Here is a 23631-nt window from a genome sequence, read left to right as displayed (position 1 = left end):
TTAATCAAAAGCTGACAGCTTCTTAATGCAGAAATTGTGTTTTCAGATCTGTTAACTGCTTAACTGACAAAACATGTAACACTAATTTAAGCATATCAGTTATCTGGCACAGATATATGGCAGCAGGCGTACCTAGTTCTGTTATGATGGGAATATTTGCTCCGGTTGTAACAGAAGTCTGCCTTACTAATCCATGGACTGGGCTGTTTTCAGGAGAAGATCTATCCATCCCCGGTGGTGTGAAACCTAAATGGAAACACACACAACATAAAGCACATTCTATTAATGCAATATTCAATAGTTCATCAGAGGCTACAAACAGGCATATCAGCAGAACTAACACACTGGGGCCATTTCATCAATTCCTGGAAACTGCTAAAGCATAAAGTTGCTGAGTGTGATGTTACCGTTTTCTTGACAAGGTCCAATATTAGTCTGTATATAATAAATGTGACACACTGCTCCATTTTGTTTCCCTTAGACTGTGTGTGCTTCGAGATTGAAACCTTTTACACAAACACACACATACAGAAAAGCATGTACAGTATAGAGCCATCAAATAGGAAATAAGTGACGCAAGATTGAATTCAGATTGACTTGACTTTCCTTGCTTTCCTCAGACTGACAAGTAAGCACATTAAATCAGTGATGCTGTATGTATAATACATAGGCCATGTTTGGACATCCATCACTTACTGCTGACTAAGGCAAATGGGAGGTCATATACAGTATGCATTAGAGGAATAATGAAATTTGCAAGGATTTTTTTCTTTTCCATCCTCAGGTCAAGAGGTTTCAAAACACATTTCTCTGTGTCTAAGAATGAGCATTATCGAAGGGCCATCTCGAGCTTAACTTGCTGGTTTGAAAGCTTTGACATGCAATATTCACAAATTAAACAGTCAGCCACAGATGTTGAAAAATGAAAATGCACAGACCAGGTGAGGCTGTTGTGCCAATGTTGTGCTTGTTGCCACCAAATAGGTTTTTGAGGAAAGCAGTTGTTACAGTAACCTGAGGAATAGTCAGTAGAGTTTAGTGTCAAGCGCGGTGACACCGGGTCAGTCAGGTAGCACCCAGTGAGGGATATTCTGTGTGCCAGCACCCTGTCCCTTACAGGCAGTGCAGTGAACTATGATAGGGCACTCCTTACCTTGGGAATTAGCCTGCAAGACCCCGATGCTGTCGTCAAACAGCATGGATTTGATGTTGAGTGACGCCAAGATGCATTCTTTGTCCTGCAGTGATGCATCGTCAATATTGTTCTGATTGGCTGACAGAATAACACACATGTCGCAGAGGTTGATGTTGACAGCCCTCAGATCTGCCCGACTCAACGGTGTGCCCTTTGAGAGGAGAGGAGTGAAGGAGAGAATTTGTTGTCTTGCCTGTGCCATATAAGAGGTAAATGTAATGTTTAAATGGCAGTTCTCATTCCTGAGATTATGACAGAGTTAAACAAGTCTCAAACATGAGAAAACATTTAGATTGAATACAGTAAAATCCTAAAAGATTACCTGGGTCACACGATGGCTAAAGTATTCTACAGGTGAGTGGTATATTTAAAAGGGTTGTTGACTAAAACCACATCCTTTGCCTTAGCTTCACCAAGTGCTTTAATTAAACTATGACAATGTTAAATGTGTTCTTCTTGCCAAAAGTAAATATTACAAGACTCACTGGCAGAATGGAAACTTTCGGGAAGTTGTGAAGAGTCTCCCACTCTCGCTTCAGATACTCAAGGGAGCCAACAAACACGATATGCTTCAGCTCGTGGTAGTGAAAGTTGCTCGCTCTCAGGGGCATCACAAAGTTTCGAAGACCAATCACTGCTGATTTCACATCTCCAAAGATGCACACAACCACATGGCCGCTCAGAACAGTCATGGCTGCCTCACTGCGGGTCTGAGAGGAGGAAAAAAAAGAAAAAGAAGGCTGTTTACGACTGAAATGTTGCATGAACTGGCTTTTTAAACAAAGGTTAATGCTTTCTCCTCTTTTACTTGCCTGCTCACCCAGTAAAATATATCATGAGGTTTATGACTGCAATAGACTACGTAATCTAAGTAGTTTGAAAAATGGTACATGAATGAGTACAAGAAATGTTCTATGTACAGGGCCCCCATATACCAAATGGCAAGTCAAACATCTCATTAGAGTGTTTAAGTGCCCTGTCAACCTCTGATGGTGCTTTGTGACATGGCGCATCTGTCACCGCAGAGTGGAGTGTCAGGGAAAAATGACGTGTGCCGTGTAAAGGAGCAGAACCCACCAAGATGACCTTCTCGATGTCTTTGGACGGGCACCAGTGAAACATCCCGGTGGAGTCGTATTTCTTTACATTCTCATCCATGCTCTCAATCTGCTCGTTCCCAGGGATGAGGAGCGGGTCATGTCTGATCACACAAAAGACAACAGGGAGGGCGTGAAAGAACATGGTAAGACGCTGTGACTGTGGATCAAACGGCTTTGTGTTTGACTTTTAGGGCTAAATTGTAAGGCGATAAATTTAAGAGCCTAATTTGTGACCAATGACCAAAAAATAATAGATGCAAATTTTAAATACAATACTGGAGGTAAATGGAATAACTTAATAATTTATAAAAGAAAATTAAAAGGCTTAATTATCAAAAACATTATTAACAGACCAAAAATATTTAGGAACCTTCAAATGCAAAAAGCTTTTTCCTCCCTGTGCTCATTCCTGCCAGAGACCATCTGCAGAAATGCCAACAACACTGCCATGTCATCCAGCAGAGTGACATCAGCAGCGGCAGCCAGGCGGAAGGAGATGGCAGCAACACACTGTGCCGATTGGCACGGAGACACAATTACGCCCCCTTACTGCATACAGCCTCCGACGTGGTGTGCAGCACGGTAAAAGCTTTAACAGACCAGACTTTAAATATTTCAGCAATTTGCCCAATCATATTTGCTTTCCAAAGTGAGGTGCATTAATTTTTAAGCAAAGCATCAGAACTACACACAACTAATGCCACTGAGCGCTGTGGTGTGCTTCATCCTACCCTCCCAACACTGACCAGTGAAGTGGTCTCCAGACAGGAGTACCTGTGGTTGTACCATGCTTGTTCTGCTCAGACTGATGCAGGATATGTCAAAGATATCAATTCTAAATGTTTCCCAAAAATATCATCTGACTTTAAAAGGCCTTCATGTTAACCTTTCCTCCTCCTATCGTTTTGCATGTTACATGAATCCAAAACAAAATATAAAATCTAGAAGAATAATATCATAAACCAAAATTATTCTCAACGTAGAAATAACCCAATAGTGCTAGTGGCCATATTTCCTTTTGTTTTTCCGCTCATGCTGTATATGATGTAGTTTTCATTTTTTTGTGGATTATTTAAATGTGTAAAGCTTTCAGCCAAATAGCTAAGCTCTGTGCTGTTTCCCAAGTTTGACTGCAGTACTGTTGTTCTATCATTATCAACGTATTCCCCATCTATTCATTTTCAGACCCGTTTATCACTGCTCAGTGGCTGCAGGATATCCCAACATGCATTATGAGAGACAGAAGATGTGCTGAACAATCCCCCAGTCTAATTTAGGACATACAGGACACACACATTTACACCTACACGCAATTAGGACTACACAAAGTTAAATTGCATACTGGAGAGTAAGAAATAATGTTTCAAAGAATGAAATCTCACTAAATTATAAAAAAAAAAAAAAAAAAAAACATTCCGTTTGTTATTTATCTATATTGTGAACCTAAATCTGCTTCATGTAAAACTTCATGGATTAAAAAATAATGTTACTCCTTTTAGAATTTTAATTACAAATCACTTTGAATTATTAACATTCCCAACAAAACAAACAACAGCAACAAACAAAAACTTTTGCATCATCACACCAGGAGAGTCAGTTGATGACAGTATTCACCTACTGGCTGATTTTAAGGTCTCCAGTCTTATCTATGCTACATGTCCGTGGAGGAAAAAACCCACACAGACAAAATCGTTACAGCGGGCTGATGCGGTCAAACATAAAACCCAGCCACAGCGGTAACTACAGAGGCGTCTGCTACCCAACACAATTCCACTTTCACTAAATCAACTTTGTCAGATTCAGTTCACAGCTGAAGATATCCTCTGAGAACAGGACAGCAGCCCTCTGTCTCTGTCTAAAACCTTTTAAATACTTCAGGTCTTAAGAAGAGCATCTCTTTAATCCATGTGAGGACTTTAAAAGAATGCTACCTTAAGTAACACGTTAAGTATGCATGAAAGTGTCAGCTGAAACTACCATCCCTCAGGCTCCAAGACACTGAAGCCAAAAAAGCCTGCCTTTGGGCTTATATACCCCTAGGCAAGACCTGGATGTTCTTTCAAGAATGGAAGTAGTAGGAGAAAGAGATGTCTTTCCTGCCGCTCTCTACCTCTCAGACTCTAAGCTGTCAAAGCGATTATAATTTGAAAGGATATGGTGTGCGCAGAACTGCTGTTGAATATATGTAACATTAGCTTTTGAGAAGAGAAAAATTGAAGATGCAGGGCTAAAAAATGCCCAACACTGAAACCTCTTCATAGATGATTCAAATAATTTTCATTAACAATTAGTTTTTCACATTTGGTAAAGATTTATCATCTTTAAAATGGCAGAAAATCTAAGAAATTACATTGGCAGTAATAATTTCTTGTTTCATCCGAGCAGCACATGCAAACATTGATAATAAAGCTGACAGACAATTCTCAGATTTGAGAAAAGTCACGTTGATTAACTGATCAGTTTCCAGTCAGTCAGCTGATCCATTCATTCAATCGGGATTTGCTCCTCCTCCATAACTCTTGGTGTATTCTTTATTATCGGACTCTGCCTGAGTTTGAAATCCAACTTCTAATAAGACTGAAAGCATTTAGTGGTTTTACACCTCTGCTAAATATTTCATCAGAAGTCAAATGTTTCACCACTCACTCAGCGGGGCCGCTGTCACTTCGGTTTGTCCTTGTGGAGATGACTGGTGAGACAGAGCTCTGCCAGGATAGCTATCGCTCACTGTCAGGCATGACGGCCTGTCACTATCCTGCACTGCCAATTGCCTCAGCGGTGCTGTAGCAGACATGACATGTTTGTCACGGTGCGGTCCAATGCGACCAAACGCGTTGTGACAACCCACAATTAGATGTGTCTTCTGACCCATCAAGGAGCCTGTGGAAATGGTGTTAATTTCAGCGAGCTCCTCATTGCTAAGTTCCAGACAGGACGTGTTAGTTTTCTGATACGTCTGGAAACGGGAGACACTTCTGCCTCCACAGCTGATCGCTTCTTCTTTTGTGCGGTTTGTTGCGTTACACAGAGGCGTATGCGAGTGTCACTTTAGTCCTTCTAAACATTCAGAATGATCAGCACCATAATTCCTCTACTTTAGTCGTAAGATTACACATTTGACTAGATGTTGCACGTCATGACCGCAAAACATAAGGCCAGGTGTCTTCTACAGGGCTGTAATGACAGCTGAGAGAGACGTAAAGTAGACGCCCAACATGCACATTATGAAGATTTTCTATTTCACCATCACTTCTCTAGCTTACTGTGATGCAAGCAGCTAGGGCAGGCAAAGTCTTTGAAAATGCTATGCCTCATGCAAACTGACAAAGACTTGATCTTGAAAACCCACAGTCAATCTGTTGATCATTACTTATTTACAGAGGGTTTGAGGCCGCAGGTCCTGTAAAAACACGTATGATATAGTGTACACCCAGATGTTTTTTTTTCCCTGTTCGTTGTAATGAAGTATCCCTTAGGCTACCGCAGCGAATCCCTCTCCAGCGTGGAAGCAGCGGAGACACTGTATGAAATAGCACATCCACCTGTATTGTTCCATGTATTAGCATGGCAAAGAGATGGAGTGGCTTGGTGAGATGATATTTAGCTCTTGGCTAAAGCATTGGAAAAGCCTGGTCTTTATTCCCAAGACTCTGGCGGTCACCTGGAGCGATTCAACTTTGACACCACTTTGAACTGAATCAAACAAGGGCAAACACCCACCTGAAAAAACCGAGAGCACAGATCAAAAGGTGGTGATAAATTATGCGTAGAAACTACCTTTTTAATGTGTAATTCCAGGGCATTTTCATTGCCATAGTGAATAGTTAGGTATTGATTAACTATTAATCTGTATTGAATCTCAGTATCAAACAACAGAGTTTGTGCCGTATAAATAGCAATGGGAGCATAAAGTCATCTGTCAGTTTTAATTGAATTTCTACTCAATTCCTCTTTGTATACATCAATCTGCAGAAGTTTCTTGATGCCTGGCTCCTTTGTAATGTGGCATGCAGTGACAGTGACTATTGCTTTACCATCCTTCTAATGGCCTCTTGCTCAATAACGGTGTTATCGCCAGTCAAAATCAATAAGAGCAGTTTTAATTTTACAGGACAAGATAAAAGCAAGGTAGCATTTGAATTCGCCTTTTATTGTCACAATACATATCATCTGTGGCCTTACGTGCTGAAAAGAACTCTGAGGAATCTGACAATAGATGAATAGCCCTGGGCTATCTATCCTTAGAGCCTCTCTGACTGCCTGGTGCTGTCATTAGTGCCAGGCCTGTTTAAGAGCAGCAGTCTGTGGGTGTCACATGAAACCTCATGGCGTAGATCCCTCCGACATGTTTTCTACCAATGCACCAAAAGAAAGCATCTTCCGAAAGATGCTTTTCATAATACACTGTATATCCCAGAGCGTGTTTCTTTTACGAATGTGAAAACGACACATCAGCTAATGTTTGCTTTTAATTATAAACGTTCCAAAAAAGCAAACTTTTGAGAAAAAAAAATGTGAAAGGCATTGTTTGAAGTGATGAAACTACTGAAAATGATCTCATATAGCATTATCCTCAATTGTCATTTGTTGCAGTTTCGGGTTCACAGCCCGACTAATGGTTTAGCTGACTATTGTTGCTTTTTGCGGGTCAAAAACGACTGCAAGCTTCCTGCATAGCAACAAACGACACGTGAAGTTAGCATAGGGAAACGTTTAGCAGTATGTGGATGTATGTAACTGTTATTACATCCAAGCTCACTGGTTTACAGTCTGACAATAGATCACCGCTGTTTACAATGTGTCGCCCTCAAGTGGCCAAAAAATCTGTTCAATTTAGCGTTCTGAAAATGTTAACCAAGATTTGAGGAACACTTCACTGAATAATAAACTTTTCAGCGCTCTCTGTTGAAAATGTTTTTAAAACTAGAAAAAAAGGATATTTTTCCCATAAAACAAACAGTTTACTACAGTTTACTACCTACCTCATTATCTTGGGTGACGAGTTGGGAGAGTTTCTCATTCCCCCATTTCGTTGCTTTTTTTTGGGTGACAGTGCCGACTGCTGGTCCTCTTCGACTGCAACAAAAGGCAAACGGTGTGAAGGTGGGAATTATTAGGTGACAGGCAAAATGCACACATCAGTAAACAACAAAAGAGCGACAAAGCACAAGTTGAGGTCAGTGAATTCAAAGAGATAGCATGATCAGAAATAGAGAGAGTGGAAAGTGAGGTTGGGTGAACAAGATGTGGTGGACAGGACAGTTTTACTTGTGTGCGATGCAAAGCGGTCCTGTGTTCGCACAATGACCACAGGATACATTAGCACATCATTTGCAGAGTTGTGTATGGAGATGCAAACATGCAATTGTGCCTTTATCAACCATCATGCCAGTTACTTTTCTAATCTCTTTGTCCAGAGCTCTAATTCATGTTAGCTATTTTGTGATTTAAATAGTGCCACAAATATCTCCAAAAATTTGGATGATTTACTTATTTATTTTTTTTCCTTCCGTAGTTAGAACCAATTTCCTTCGACCTAGACATGGATAGCTTCTCTGTTTGCCAAACTAATCACTCAGCATCTCATTTAATTAAAGTAATAACAAATAAATATCAAGCACCAACAACATAAATAAGACTCCTTTTGTGCCAATACTGAATCCAGTCTGGATTGCTGGTCTTTCTTCATCTTGGGAGTGACGCCCTTGCTTCACATAATTAGGTTGGTCCTCGTGCCAGAGTGATTTATGTACAGCTGAGATGCCCTTCGGACATTGTCTTCAATGTTACACAAAACTGCACTGAGCTCTTCACAGGGAATGAGTAGTTTTACCCTCAAGTAAAGTAATCAGGCAAATATTTTCAAGAGCCAATATAAGAGTCGAAGAGCACAAGTCGGCTCTGTGGCTGTCTGTGGCTGGTAAAATAAACACACGCAGCAAGAAAAGTGTTTTTTCAGTAATCACATTTTAACTGCCACCATTTATACTGGGAATGGCTCGTTACAGGTCGTGAAAAATACACTCGAGTATCTTTAAATGATCACCAAGCTGTCCGCTGGGTTTTTAACAAGGAATAGTTTCAGAGATCACGCTTGTCTGTAGATGAACACGAGATTTCAGGCGCTGCTACCACATCTGAGAAGGACACCATAATGGAAAATGTTGAAGTGCGGGGCGGGAGGGAGGGGGAGGGCTTCCAGCGGAGAGGGAAGCTCCAACACACTGGCCCTTCACATCTTGCTTGGCCTGTTCAATATTTAATGTTTCACAGCTGACAGCTGCACACACTGGGTCATTAGTAAGGAATGCTACACATGCAACCACTCCAGCCTGGCAAGCACATGCTCTGGTTGTCCTGTTGTTGTGTATAAGGCCTGCCAAACACGGCGGCAGGAGGAGGGGGGGGCTGTCCTTACACTGCCTGTGACTGAGTGTGGCGTTACTGGAGTGACTGGGGTGGTATCTGTATTTCACCGGTAGGCTACGTGCCCGCTGGAGCCGGCTGGTCTCTTCTGCCATCCTTGGTCGCCGGCCCACCTGGCCCAGGTCCCTGGGCTGTCCCGTGAAGCTCAGTCTCGGAGTGGAGGGCTCGACGGGGGACAGCAGGCTCCCCTTGCGGTTGTTTACCAACGAAACCGTCAGAGCAGTGAATTCCCTACACGGCCCCCTACGGACCTCAGCTGAGTTGTGGTTCAGTCTAGCTGACTTGTATTGATAAGTTGATGACTGGATTAGAGGGCCGTCGTTGACTGCTAAATGAAGAGGAGTCAAAATCAGAAGTCGCACCGTTCAAGTTAACGGCTAAAGGCCTATTTTTGAAAAGATTTTACACCCAGATCACAAACTCCTGCCTGGTAGTGTCCATCCACGTTCTAACTTCAGTTTTAGATGCTGATGTATCCTTTCACAATGGAGGTGAATTAAATTTCTTTTTTATTTATTTATTTTTCTAATGTTAGCATTAGCTGTGTTGGGCTGAGGCAGAAATTTCAGACATATTTCACAACATGAGTGCATAAAGCCGAATGTATGTAGAAATTGCAGGGGACATAAGAAGTAGCCCATTAATTCTTCACATTAACCACGAAATAGGATTTGATTTAAAGTGACTTCAACGAGACCTGCAGTACATAGGTTAATAAAACATACTGTGACTCTTACCATAACTTAAGCACAATCGCTAGTTTTGAGGGTTAATTCTTTCTGGCACAAGAATGCTAATAGTTGAATAATTAAAAAACCTCATTTTTATTAAACACCACTTAACCACTTGCTATAGCCACCAATGAAATGCTTGATTTGACATTTACTTTGATATTTATAATAAGCATTAATTAATAAATATGCTTTCAGGTATTCCAGCGATTGTTATGCCACAGGAACAAGGAGGTGACAATGTGGATTAACAACCACGAGCAGCTGTATGCAGTTTAGCAGTTTATGCCTGATGAGAGAGGAATGAATTCCGTTTCTGCTTACTTTCTGAAATATCTATGCTTAGAGCTCCACTGGTGTTATTATGGAGGCAAAACTGGAAAACAGACAAAAGGAGGCAGAAGAACAAGAACATGGTCCCCTTACTGCAAAAAAAAAAGAAAAATGGCTGGGAGCTAAAACTGGACAATAGAGATGATTATTTCAACAGTCAGCTGTCTAGTAGATTATCCCTCCTGCTCCAGACCTCTTCTATTCATCTGCCCCATGTCAAACATGCACAGCAGCTTTCCAGGACAACACCACTGTGGCACATTTGCTGCCTATCACAAATCCTATTAAAGTCGATGGCCCACAAGGTGCTCGCTCCTCTAATGGCTGGACAGGAACTGAGAAAAATATTAGACTAACTCTAATGTGTTCTAACTTTTAATACCTCCTGGCAGTTCTCAAAGAATACATTTAAAATTTGCATTTATTTCCTTTTATATATGTATATTTACTTAGTGTTGAACCTTGATTTAATTTCTCCAATCTCATGGTGAAGCAGTAGCACCATCTGCTGCTGTTACTGTGACTGCTGTAACTGATAGCCAACGCAAACCATGCAGAAACTATTTCCCAAAGCTCTGCATAGAAAATATAACGATGGATGATGATAGATCGAACAGAGCAATGAGCAGGAAACTGGAATACAGCAGGTTAGAGATAGTTCAAGTGGTGATATGTGAGAATGCACAAGTGGAAGGGTTAGAAACAAATGACAAAAGATAGAATGGAAATAAAAACTTACTTGATTTGATATATCCATTATAGCTATTTTTAGCTGAGAAAAATGAGAGACAGATGAAAGGTTACAGGGAAGAACACATTGTAATGAAAGCAAATTATAAATGACAACTGGAAACTAAAGGCTGAGGGATTTCTTTGTAAGGCACTTGGAAAAAAAAAAGAAAAAAAAAAAAGAGGTGTGCCTTGAAGACAACATGGACAAAGCAATGAGAAATAAAACGCGGGTCAGTTAGGAATATGGTTTTCAGTAATGTTTCCGTAAGATTAAAAAATGCAGCATTGTCTGTGTTTGTTGGTGGTCACCTGCTGAATATGAAGAGGCACCATGTGAAATAAAGCAAGCACTGATTTGGACAAAAATATTTCAAGATTTATGAGTTAAAACTGACCTAAATCTGCCTCAAATTCAAGTTCCCAATTTTGAGACTCATGATGATTTTCATCAACGATAAAACTTATAATTTTAATTAATTCCTTGTTTTGCCTGAAAAATGCCCCAAGAATTAAGGGAAACACTTGAAATAGCTGTTCAAAGACGATTTACTATTACAAAAGGATAAATTAATGAATTTTCATGATCACAACTGAGAAGCTGCAAAGTGGGATTGTTTGAGACATTTACCTTAAAAATAACTCAAATAAAAGCAATATTACATACAAGCGACTATAGCTGAACGAGAGACAGCTCCTCACTTCAGCATAAAGGGAGGTTGTCATTTTTAAAATGCTGTTCAACCCTGATGACCAAGAATTTAGAACAAATTTGGCCTGATTTGACTCTGGACTGTACTATTTGAGTTCTTGGTCTTGAGTCTACAGTATCGTATTTATTTTTTCCCCTCTTCTCTCTCAAAATCATTTCTCATGCCTCTGCACTGCTTGACAGAACCTGCATGGACAAATTGGGACTTTCTGTGAGTCACTTTTTGGAGCCACGAGTCGCACACTGCTCATTAGTACCTTATTTCAACCCTTTGCTTACAATAAAGGTCATGCATTGAGCTTAAGGCAGGACGGTGACAGCAATGTTCAAACAGGGACCTTGCTGGTCCTGGCATCTGTCGCCTGCAATCGGGGGGTGAGAACAGAGTCAGAGGACTAACAGCCTAGCATCTGTCCCACAACGAGAGAGGAGGAGAGGGGCGGGGTCACTCGACTGCCTGGTGGTTAGGAACTGTCAGGCTGAGTTTCATGACAACCGGTAGCACTCCAAAAATGAAAATGCAAACATAATTTTCATGTCAGGCCGTGTAAGGCCTCGCTCCGCACATCTTCTGTCCTGTGTCGACAGCAACTCCAGAGCTCGGCTCAAGCTTAGCTAGCCGGGGCGATGCTCAGAGCACACAGTCCTGGAAGACGCGTTGAGGGGTGGAAACGCCCAGAGATGTGCACAGCGTGGTCTTTGATCAAGAAACGTTCCCTAAAAGTGTACGACAGATTACAGTGTTTCCAGCAAATTGTATTAATGCTCCGCAAACTCAGACACATTCTTCATGTCTTCTGCAATATATCAGTACAACTTAACCATCCCTCTGGCTTTAAAGGGGAATCACACTAGAATTTAAGAATTCATATGCAGTTCAACTCAGTTCAGCACAAATCAGTCCCAGTATTGTTTCATTATCTTCTGTTCCTCTCACTATCCTATACAGCCCATTGTATTCTGTTAACCATATTATGAAATTCATTCACTATCATTGCTTGTAAAAGAAAAACTACGGCCTGGAGCTTCTCTGCTGGCAATGAAGAGGTTTTACCTCCAAAGGTAATTCTAACTTTTGGCCTTAATTTAATAAATCCAGAACGTTAACCTCAATGTGCACTGCAATCCTCCGAAAAGCCCCTCAGGTGTTCTTGAGGCCTTTTTTTCTTCAGTTAATTGTCAGTGGCGTTTATGTAGACAAATTTCTCAAATCCAATCCTGTTCACCCATTTCTTGAGGGTACAATAGCGAAAAACACCTACTTGGGTTACTGTTGAAAAGAAAAAAGTTACCCTCTCAAGTGACATCATTATATCATATGTACAATACTCTCAAATCATTTGGAGAAATGAGATTTGTGGCATGGAAACACAGCAGTTTTTTTTTTTTTTCTTTTTCTCCCATGGCTTAAATTTTTAAATGCTTGCAAATATGTTGGCGAGGTCACTGGAGAGGGAATTGCACTGCTTTTTTTTCCCCTTCAGGAGTGAATTAGTTTTCATACTCTGCAACATTTTTGCATTAGTGGTTGATGACCTACTTTGAACTGCAGGTCAATTTGAATTCACATTCTCTGGTAAAACACCAGCAAAAACAGTCAACCAGCATGCTTCACAAGAGCTGCACGTCTCCTCCAAAGGAAGCAACACAGGGGGACGAGCACCAGTTGACTGGAAATCATAAAGCTACAGTACTAAAGCAACATCTATATCCATGACAGTGATGAGACAGCTGCTAGAGCTAGACAGCACGCAAGCTAAAGACACACTGCACAGTTGACACAGTGCATGTTACAAACATTGAAGAGCACATGTCATGGCGACAACTTACAGGCACGTAAAGTGGCTGAGCAATCATTAACAGAGACAGCAGAGAGTGGGATGTCGCGTTGAGGGGAGTCCATGTTACAACGCACATTAACCGGCATGCAAGAGCAGTCCCGCTCTGAGCGGCCGCAACCAAAACAACATGCCAGTCTCATTTTCTTGTGGGCGGGCGTCTTGGCTACAGTCATGGGTTCAGACAAGAGGAGAGGAAGAGCAGGTTATTGTTGAGGGTTATTCTGGAAGAAAAGTGGGCAAACGCAGGACAGCACGTGGAGGAAGGCTGCTGCTGATGCACAACATTTATTCGGCGGTGTGAAAGTATCACATCCTCTGTCTGGTTTGGGGCATTCCTGGGAAAGTGGGGGAAATATCATGAGGCTGTAAGGTCATGTGATTTTGGGGTAATAACTGTGACACGAGTGAAGGTCGTAAAACAAACAATAGTTCTCAATGTGAAGCTAAAAGCTTCTGGTCGTATAATTTGGGCGTGTGCTTTAGTTTACACTGTGACTTACTTCCTTGGTCTAATGATATGATACATTTCTCTTAAAAAAATTAATGCGACATAAAAAAAGGTTTCTGGGACATTTGTGATGCATCCAGAAATAAGAAAAACAAGTTCACACTGTAGCACCATAAACATGTATGCATGTAACTCGTCCTGCACTTTGCTGTTTGTCCTAAAAACATCCCTGATATCACATGTGCAGTCAACACTGTAAAGTCATTTATTTCCCATTTTGTGTAGCAAAATCAGTTATAATGGGAAATGTTCCTCATCTCTCATACTGGTGGTTTGCTCTTTGCAGGGACAGTGTGTTTGTCAAAGGGCAGCGGGGACACCTGCTGGTGATCTCGAGTATTTCTGTCTCAAGTAGGCATGAATGCTGCAGTTGACATTTCTGTTTCTCTGATTGTTTTACTCTAACGATGACTGGTGCTTATTTCGTCAGATGTCTTCTTCGGTTTAAAAGCGTGCACATGACAACAGGGGGGAATCCAGGCAGCACTGACCGTTGTACATGCAACATTTACATTACAACCAAATAATCGCTTCAGTCGAGGTAGGCAGGCTGCGGGTGAATGCACATTACTCACAATATATCACTATAAAGTGAATTTTTTAAGAAAAATTCCCAAGCAGCAGAAAGAAGAATACATCAGAAGTTAAGACGAGCTAGCTGTCACGGCTAAAACAAACAACAGTGTCTCACAATGTTTTCAGTGTCCAGCGACATTATGCATGATCCAGGTACCTATGGCGTCCACGGTCTCTGTGAATGTCTGTTAACATCTCAGAGATATCAGAGAACGTAACAACACAGACTCTAATTCTAGAAAATAAAACATAGCAAACAGGCAAAAAGTACAATTGGACTGAATTCATTGAGGAGAGACCTCGCTTGATTTCCTACTTCTCTGTGTATGTATAATACAGTTATTTGGAAAGGAGAATTTACTTTAAATGCCAAATAATTCTCTCTACCTCACTCATTTTATCCATCAGAGGTTATGGAAATCAGAAACTCCAAAAACATCAGACAAAAATAAATGCCATGGAGTGTTTTGGGGGAATTTGGGCGAAGTAAGCTTTTATTGAGTGAGATATTCATGTCACATGTGCGGCTTCATGGGAAGGGGAAACTGGACTGTGCCTGTTTGTTTTGGCTCCAAAAAGAAATCCGATGACCTGTCTTCATGCACAAGTTACAAGGTTTCATGAGGTGAATAATTAATGCAGGAACTAAGTGGTTTGGACACATGGGCTATGTAGGTCACGTAAATACACAATCACACTGCTGCACAAACACTCTCAGTGCTGTTTCACTTCGGTCTGTTTGCAAATGTTAATGAAGTCAAACTAGCTCAGACAATGTGTTTATACGCGGCCACTTACATTTCTTGCATCCACATTTCTTTATCCTTTTGGGATCAGTTATGTCATCATGGCAGGCTTTACAGTAAAACAAAGCCCTGTGGAAAAAAAAAAAAGAGTCCCATGTGAGAAGACAAGGCTGATGAAAACGATGTCCTAGATGCTGAAATAAAGTTTTTCTCTTCCTCCTGTCAGCAACATGTATAGAAGCCCAACTGAGTACTTAAACAAATGTCTCTACACTGGAGTTATTCCACTTCTGTATTCTACTAGTTACTTTGTAGATTAATAATTTGTACCCAACATATGATTTTTTTAATAAATAAGTTATTATTATGGTATGAGAGGAAAAATAAACTTCACAATGGGAGATTTAAAAGCGCTACCTTAGCTTGCTACAACAGTAAAATACTACTTACACCATAATGCCTTTATAATAGTATATATAATATGTCTTTTTTTGTTTTTTTGGGTTTGTTTTTATAGCAATTATAAATTTATAGCCATTTGCTGTTTTATAGTGTTTTAAACAGTTTCAGGCCAGTCTGCTCCCTCTAAAACAGAAACATTTTGGGAGTTACAGCCAATCGTAGTTTCCATGTGAGACTTAAATTTTACTTGATGCTTTTTAATCTCAGGTCCTAATTCATTACCTCTTTACTTCTTTGGCATCGCTGGCGATGAAGAAGCCCAAAGTCCCCTCCTGCATTTTCATGTGGTTCCCAGGGTTTATCAGGGTGCTGTGAGAATTTACAGACCAGGGATGTCAGAGCAAAAAGTTATATCACTGAATTTTGCGAGGCTTCGCACTCATCACTGGCAGTGGCACGTGCTGGCAGGATTAGCTTTTGCAACTCATTTGGCAGGCTTGCCTGTTTATTAAATTAAGCTGATGAAAGGAGATACTGGTGACACTTCAAATGGTGTAAAATGAGCATCAGTGCATTGAGGAAAAGACTAAGACAAAGCTACAGCTCTATTTAAGGAAACCATCCGCCACCTCCTGCATTAATTTGTCAGGATGTAATCAGAAAGCCTCGTTATGTCTGTGAACAAACTCATTTTGACGTTCATTTAGCATAATTTGTTAAGTGCCTTGTGTTTGCAGTCAAACACAGACGCTGATTGAAAGTAGCTTTGTTATAGTGACAGCAAACACACCTGACTATTAAAGTTTTGGCATCTATGAATGTTTAATGAGCGCTAACGACCGTGAGCACAACACTTACCTGCTTTCCCTTTGGTCAGACTTGTGCTCTATAGCTATAAGTAGTAGCTTTAGCTTCACATAGCAGAGTCTGCAAATGACAGTAACAACATAATTAGACCTTATGCATGACTGAAGTCTACTTTAGATTGTTGCGGCTAAGCACCTGTTTTTTAAAAAAAAAAAATAATAATAATAAATAAATAATTTTATAAATAATTATTATAATTTTGGATGTTGTTTTTAATACAGCCATCCCTCTAATTGGGAGAGATATTCAACCTCATGTCTCAAAAAACTGTTATCTAATCCAACACAACTAAATAATATATTAGGATAAATCAAATAATCAAACTGTCGCCACCTAACATTATTTTGTTAGTACAAATGTACTGTAGGTGTGTGCATGCCAGGAAACATTAACAGGTGCTGGATTAATGTAATTTAATTGCATATCCATTTTACAGAGAGTGGAGATGTGCCTTTATTAATCCAGCATTAAAACATGCTGAAAACATCAACACTTAGAACCGGAAAGCTTCCAGGAAACAAAATATTAAGCAGCAGAACTGCAAAAAGGACATTACTTACTCGCAAATTACAGGGAAAGACAAGCCGACGAAGGCACTCGACAGGTACTCTGTGTACATCTCATTAGCTACTCCCTCCAGGTAGTACTTCTGCCACGTGTCCTCCTCAATCTGTGACAAACAGAAGACAAACTTCAACCATTACAAATCAGTCTCTTCCAGTCAGATTTATTTCCTGATGCGTTCGCCCCGACTCACTCATCAGGCGCTGCGCATCAGCCTCATGTGGCACAATCGTTTTTCTATATTCAGACAATTTCTACAACCAACTCCACTTTGAACTTAATCCAGTGAGCACAGATGGATGACTTGTGAGCTGTGGCTACCTTGATGAAGGACCTCATAGAGAAAAGGTTGGCTAGCATGGTGGAGAGGCCCTGAGCCAGGCAGCTCTGGGCGATGAAGCCGAGCTTCAGCTCCGCTAGGCAAATGGCATCATCTCCTTCCTTCCAGTTCCAGCTCGGGATGTTCAAAAGATGGGCCTGAGGTGTGTGTGTGTGTGTGGGGGGGGAGCAAATGTTAGATTATATAGTGCATGCTCCTTGCCAAAGTACAAAATGTAAACACTCATTAAGGGCATTTGTTTAACATGACTGACATGAATGATTATACAAACCTTATTGTGGTACTGCAACATCTGAGTGATTATTCTGATCTTTGGATGGTAGTTCTTGATCGATATAACCCTGATGAATGACAAAAGAGACAACACAAACTCAGTGCGCACAAAACCCTTTCCTTTGTATGTGTCCAAGTCTACCTTTCCTTTGCATGTTTATGTCATTCATACACATAAGAACTCGCTCGCTCCTCCAAAAATGTATTCTCAAACTAAACAGTTTACAGCGTGGCAGCTGGAGGGTTATGTCCAGAGATGAGAGATTGTTTAAAACAGTGTGTTTTCCTTTTAATGCAGGAAAATTGTTGTTTGTTGTAGTGATTCATGCTGCCTCTCTGAGCTCTTGATAATTTTCCAAAAGTGAAAGTGATCACCAGAACTCTGACGGTGCCGAGAGTCTGTCTGCTTACAGCGGATCCAACTTCCAGCCCTGATCTGAGTGCAGGCCCGGAAGTGATTCACTTTCTGATGTTGGAGCAATTAGTAATACGGTGTATGATAATTAAATAACATGCTGTGTATGTGTTAATCGCATTTTCCTACCCCCCCCCGCCCCCATCATTTCTGACCCGAGCTGGACACTCAGGTTCACTGAACTCACAGTTCCAGTCTGATATGACTTTTGCTTTGTGCCTTTGTGCATTATAACGCTGAAAGTAGCCTTTAGAAGATAGCAACATAAACTTAATGGCCATAAAGGGATGCACATGGCCAGCATCAATTCTCAGACAGGCTGCGGTGTTGAAACCATGAATCGTTGTTATGAAGAGGCTAAGAACCCCCCTTCCCCTCGCTGCCACCACCAGGCTGCTCTGATTACAGATATTTACTCTGGGTGGGGCCCACAGCCCTTCCAGCCGGGCCTTTCTCCTCTGACCTCTCTCATCTACAAGTCGTTCCCATCAACCAAACTGCTGCTAACTGGGTGTTTTTTAGTTTTCAGCACCCAATGCCAAACTCCAGAGGGAGTTGTTTCAACTTCCTGACATCCCATTTTTACTCTGATGTTCCATATTAGTTGTAAAAATTGTAAAAAGTGCATTAAAAATAAATCACCTCATGATGTTGGATGCATCCTCAGCATCAGGGTCAGCGCAGTATTTGTTGGCTAAGATCAAACAGGCGTCAGCTGATTCAATCTGAAGACAAAGTCACGTTCAGAAAACACAAAACTATCAAAATCAATATCAGACAACAAATGAAAGACAGAGATGTTAAAATGGCCCCCCCTCTGCCTTAGAACCTCAGAGGACGAGGTTTTTTCTGTTACCTACCTTGACTCTGGCCAGGTCGTGGGGGTTCAGGACAGACCCCTGGTAAAACTCCACCTGGGTGAAGTGGCGCTTGAACAAGGCTTCCAGCTCAAGATTAGGGGAAATACTGGGCGGAAAAAAAAAAGAAGCACTTCCTGATCTGCTGCAAAATTATGACTTTTATTTTTTGCCATGAAATCAGTTTTGTTTTTTGTTTTTTCAGGGTCACAAGTTAACAAAAAAATAAAAACAAAATTAAAAGTGTACTTACTTATGGAGAAAAACTATTTCTACATTGACATCATCCCTGTCCTTGTGTAGGAAGTCTTTTAGAAAGTTGGACACACTCTCAAGTGTTATATGACCACAGACCACGATGTGCCTGCAAAAATGAGGCGCAGAACAATAATGAAACTAAAATGCAGCTGAGATTTTTTTTTTAAAAAGAAGGAAGCAAACAATAAGACGCACACAAACACAAAAAGGTTCAAAAATGTCATCTTTTGTCCTCAAATGGAAACGGTTAGAGGGATGTGATGGGAATGACAGGTTATCAGTACTGCTGTATTCAGGTGATTATAAAATCTGCATGAGGAAAAAGAAGTCATGAAAGCTATGTTACAGGAGGGATGTTTGATGTTCCTGCTGCGATGAGTGAAGACTGAGTGAGTAGGTCAGAGAGCACTGTGGATTTTAGTATCAGATTAAAAAGGATCAGAGTTTACTTAGACGGAGATTATGAAATCAGCACAGTATGTCTCCATTCCCACATATCACAGATCCGTTATGCAAGGAACACATTTTTAGATTTAGTCCTATCTATCTTTATTATATCTTTACTTTTCAACTATTTAGAAAGTGATTTGAGTGTTTACTCAGAGGTCTGGAAGGACTGCTACGTAAGCAGGACCACAGCTGGAAATCTCACTGTACTGCAGTGTTTCTTCATGGCTTTAATCTAAAATAAATGCATCAGAATCATCGTTATTTTTGCACAACTCGTTCTGCTCATGTGTTAACATCTATGACAGTTACGGTGGTAAAGACAACAAGTGAGGACAGCAAGAAGAAGACAGAAGGAAATCAAAACTTCACGAAGCTAATAATTACGTCCTATTGTGGAATTAAAGTCGGAGACATTAAACATTCATATACCTTCATTTTAAATGCAAGCAGTTTAATGTAAAACCATGCAGCGATAAGACCTCAGATTCTTACAGTTCTCAAAGCTGTTGATCAAATGTAGCTATAAGAGCTGTGACTTATTCTATCAGCCCAAGACAAAGACAATTTGCTAAATAAAAATTATTTTAAATAAATGTTAATGTACTTAAAAATATAAAAAATGCCCCCCCCCCCCCCAAAAAAAAAAAAAAAAAAAAAAAAGTAAGAAAATAACTTAATGGTTCTCTCTAATTGTGAGTATTTTACAAAGTAGACCAACAAAAGAAGCAAAGATTTGGTTTAAGAAAACTTTTCCCAAACCAAATTTGACTTCAACAACTAGACGGCCGTCTACAAGTGACAAACGCATGCTACAATCAGCCATATTTAATTTAGAGGCATCAATAATCTGACTATCTTTAGAAATAGCTGCAGAGCCTGAGACATGAGCTCACGTCACTGACGGGTGAATATATTAAAGGAATAGTTTTACATTTTAGGAAATGTACTTATTTGCTTTCTTGCCGAGAAGATCAATGTCACTCTCGTGTCTGTCCATTAAGTCCAATTTACTTTGTCTGTAAAGTTAACAGTTCAAGTTGTGGTTTTCTGGTTCTATATCTGGTTTTAGCTTCATAATCACCACATAGACAAATTGATCTTCTCTCTCCTCCCGCCTGCTTTTGGCAATAAAGTAAACAAGTATGTGTCCCAAAGTGTCAAACTTCGACTGGAAATCTGATTTAGTCCTGAGGGTGTAGGTCAGACTGAAGATAAAGGCCAGGAATGCTCATAAGCAAAGCGTGGAAAATAGCAGAGCAGAGAAAAAGTAGTTTTTCTTGCACAGAAAAACCAAAAATTAATAAAAATCAACATGAAGCAATGACTGGATGTATGAGATATAAAGCGTCTGAATGGCCATGCTTGAGTTTGTCATTTATTGCTGATTAAAAGTTAAATATGATAAAGCAATGTCTTATTTTTTAAAAGAACTAATAGATTATTACTCTTCAAGGAAGCATGTACACAAACTGAGCCATCTTTACAACTTTGGTGTGTGAACTGAATTAGTTTTTCTCTGATTATGAATGTCCTTTTCATTTTGTGATAATTAAAAACATTTTTATGATACAGGTTTAAGTGTTGGACGGTTGTGAACAGAGATTAGTGGACAAAATAAGACTGTGTGAAGGAGTGAAAACACATTTACAAACACGAAAAAGACAGATGTACATCGACAATATTCAGCGTAATTACGATTAAGACACACACACAAAAAAAAAAATAAAACCATGTAGGATTTTCTCTCACTGTATCACACTAAGGTGAAGATTTTAAAAACTTTGCGTGTGAGCTAGCAGAATTTGTTGTGTTATGCCCTTTTTGCCCTGGAATGAAGCTTTTTAAAGTATTTATTAAAGGGTTAACCGTCTAGTTTTGACCTTTGTACAGAAGAGGCCGCGTATCTAATTTGCATCAAATTTTTTGGGAAAGTGTCTTCTGAAACCTGACCTACAATCCTGATGAAAAGAAAAATAGGTTTATAAGTCAGCGTAGAGTGGATGGTGTGTGGCCAAGCGTCATTTGATTTGATTGGCTGTTGGACTGACAATCACAATTTATGTGACAGTGAGAAAATCTTACATGACAGTAATACATAAACAGGACTGCACTGCAAAAATGCCTCATCAAGTCTTTTTTGTCAATTTTTGAGCTCTTAAAATGTTATTTACTGAAAACGTGAAAAAAAAAGATATTTTTAAATAGAAAAGAACTCATTTGCATTATTTTGGATAATGTCCTTTTTCTTTCTTAACAAACAAGGACAGATTTTTTTCACCTGTTTTCAACAAATAAGACTCCAGGACTCGATAATAGACTAAAAGGACTTTCGAAGACAGTTTACGGAAGTGTTTTTGCAGTGTAAAAGCAAACACTGATTCATGACAAGCGATGACAACAGAGCTTGCGCACATGAAAGCAGCAGCAGTCAACTCTACACATTAATCATGGCCAAGTTCTTCAGTCACAGTGTGACTTCAGTGCTAATTGGGATCATTACATCTTAAATGATGTTCCAAGATGTCCATTTAAAGAAGAAATCAGAGTGTGTCACCTCTTTATGAGAGGGCCACAAGTCACACAATACCACACCATTAAAAGGTTGCTGTTTTTTTTCATTTGTTTGACTTACTTTCTGCCTCTGGTCGAGTTATAACTCCCTCCATATTTCTTCCGATTAAGGATGAGAGCAGCAATTTCTGGCACGTAGCGAGCAAACATGGCCTACATGCATGAAAAAGAAAAAGAAAAGGGCATGCAGAGAAGGTTCTACTGCGGTGGAGGCAGTAGAGCCCCCTTGAATACTTACTTTCTCCCATTAACCGCACTATAGGAACCACCATATTTCTTGCGGTTTCCTATTAACTCTATGATTTCAGGGACGTAGCTCGCAAACATGGCCTAAGGAGAAGATAGAAGACAGAAGAAGAGACTAAAAAAAAAGACAGGCAAAGGAGAGCAGGTCCTCTACTTTTTAAAGAAATCCGTAAAGTCTGAAAGAGGAGCTACTGCACGTGCAGGAGTCAAATTAATATTTATTCATCATAACAGAAAAAAGGAGAAAGGAAATAAAGAGGGTGCGGTTCATTGAGGTTAGTCGTTATTGTCTGAATGTAGCCGGAAGTCTTATCACAGTTACATTCAAAATATTGAGAAAACGTGAGAGAATGAAGAAGGAAATTTTAATGCCGATATTTACGGATACTGGAAGACTAAAGGAGAAAAATGACAGCTGATGAGTGGTATGTCGATCGGTGACAGGAAATAAAAAGTAAAAATCGAGAGAAAGCCTTATGTGCCATGTTTCGACCAACAAACACAAGTCAGGTTGATTTACAGAGCACAGCTAAATGGGTGGCAAGCATTTAATGTGAATTTCAAATGAGGAACGAAAAGTTTTGTGATAGAAAACATAATACTGGATTAATATTCAGAATGAAACTTTAAATATAACATTCATTATAAAAACAACAATAAGTGCTGCTGTTTACAGCTGCTTCCCTGTTTGACTATTTAGTGACAAAAGTTGTGCTTCTCCTGTGCTAGTTCATTTAGAGGATATTCCATCAAAGCTGGAGAAAACAGACTACAAGAAAAGAAAACACGTAAAGCATGTTGCAAATCCTTTTGCAGTTGATCTGTGCGCTGTTTTCCCCTCTACATTTTTTGAGGTTTTAAGAAAATCCGCTTATTCGACAGTTTTCCATCAGACAGAAACACACTTTATAATCGTTTCATGACTTTGTACTGACAGTGTGTTGTCATAAGGTGTTACCTCTGTCCTTTTTCCTCAACTTAATCATTTTTATTTTGATCAACGACATTGAATCTATCCCAAGAGATAAAACTCCATTTTGGCAAAATGTCACTTTTGTACTCAGCTCTTTTACAGTTTGGCTCCCTGCTGCTTAATCCTCCTCTGAATAATGGTTTATGACAACGCTTTGGTCTGCAGTAAATCTCAGAAAGGATATTTTTGCTTTAATTTATTTCTGTATTGCCTTATCTTTTCCATCCATGTCCTGCTGATGCATTACCGTGCAATATTTGAAATATTTGTTGATCGAGCTGTAGTAATGTTGTTAAATCCATGAAGCAGGGCTGTAATAAATCATCCTTTTATCATTGTGTTTGTTGGAAAAGAGGGGTGGGGGGGTGGGGAGGGAGGGTGGAGCCACCTGAAACCGCAATACTTACTTTACATTAAATAACAGATGCAAATACTCTACATGTCATTTCAAACGAATATGCAACAAAACAGATCTTCAGCATTGTACCTGAATTAATGCTGCGTTATGGTGGACAACT

The 23631-nt window shown here is 40.0% G+C and overlaps 1 protein-coding gene across 10 annotated transcripts in view; it reads right to left on the bottom strand.

Annotated features, from left to right (window-relative positions):
* The window catches only part of LOC115060064 (calcium-activated potassium channel subunit alpha-1), a 72931-nt gene that overhangs the window by 11105 nt on the left and 38195 nt on the right, over nucleotides 1-23631 (bottom strand). For 4 of the 10 annotated variants that reach the window (XM_029527885.1, XM_029527886.1, XM_029527889.1 and 1 more), the window contains exons 9-24: nucleotides 22133-22224; nucleotides 18869-18979; nucleotides 18619-18724; nucleotides 18401-18483; nucleotides 17342-17411; nucleotides 17052-17207; nucleotides 16727-16836; nucleotides 16158-16226; nucleotides 15582-15668; nucleotides 14950-15026; nucleotides 14151-14159; nucleotides 7278-7371; nucleotides 2273-2396; nucleotides 1681-1905; nucleotides 1154-1346; nucleotides 133-246 (exon numbers count right to left, since the gene is read on the bottom strand). In XM_029527885.1, the coding sequence (XP_029383745.1) occupies nucleotides 133-246; nucleotides 1154-1346; nucleotides 1681-1905; nucleotides 2273-2396; nucleotides 7278-7371; nucleotides 14151-14159; nucleotides 14950-15026; nucleotides 15582-15668; nucleotides 16158-16226; nucleotides 16727-16836; nucleotides 17052-17207; nucleotides 17342-17411; nucleotides 18401-18483; nucleotides 18619-18724; nucleotides 18869-18979; nucleotides 22133-22224 (1720 nt within the window). Of the gene's footprint in view, nucleotides 1-132; nucleotides 247-1153; nucleotides 1347-1680; nucleotides 1906-2272; nucleotides 2397-7277; nucleotides 7372-10524; nucleotides 10558-13056; nucleotides 13231-14150; nucleotides 14160-14949; nucleotides 15027-15581; nucleotides 15669-16157; nucleotides 16227-16726; nucleotides 16837-17051; nucleotides 17208-17341; nucleotides 17412-18400; nucleotides 18484-18618; nucleotides 18725-18868; nucleotides 18980-21955; nucleotides 22048-22132; nucleotides 22225-23631 lie in introns of all 10 variants that reach the window. The other 6 variants (XM_029527891.1, XM_029527883.1, XM_029527884.1 and 3 more) reach the window with 4 other exon arrangements.

This window comes from Echeneis naucrates, chromosome 19, assembly GCF_900963305.1.
Source record: "Echeneis naucrates chromosome 19, fEcheNa1.1, whole genome shotgun sequence".
Classification (NCBI taxonomy): Eukaryota; Metazoa; Chordata; class Actinopteri; order Carangiformes; family Echeneidae; genus Echeneis; species Echeneis naucrates.
The sequence above is the reverse complement of the archived record's forward strand: the minus strand, read 5'-3'. Positions and strand labels throughout refer to the sequence as shown.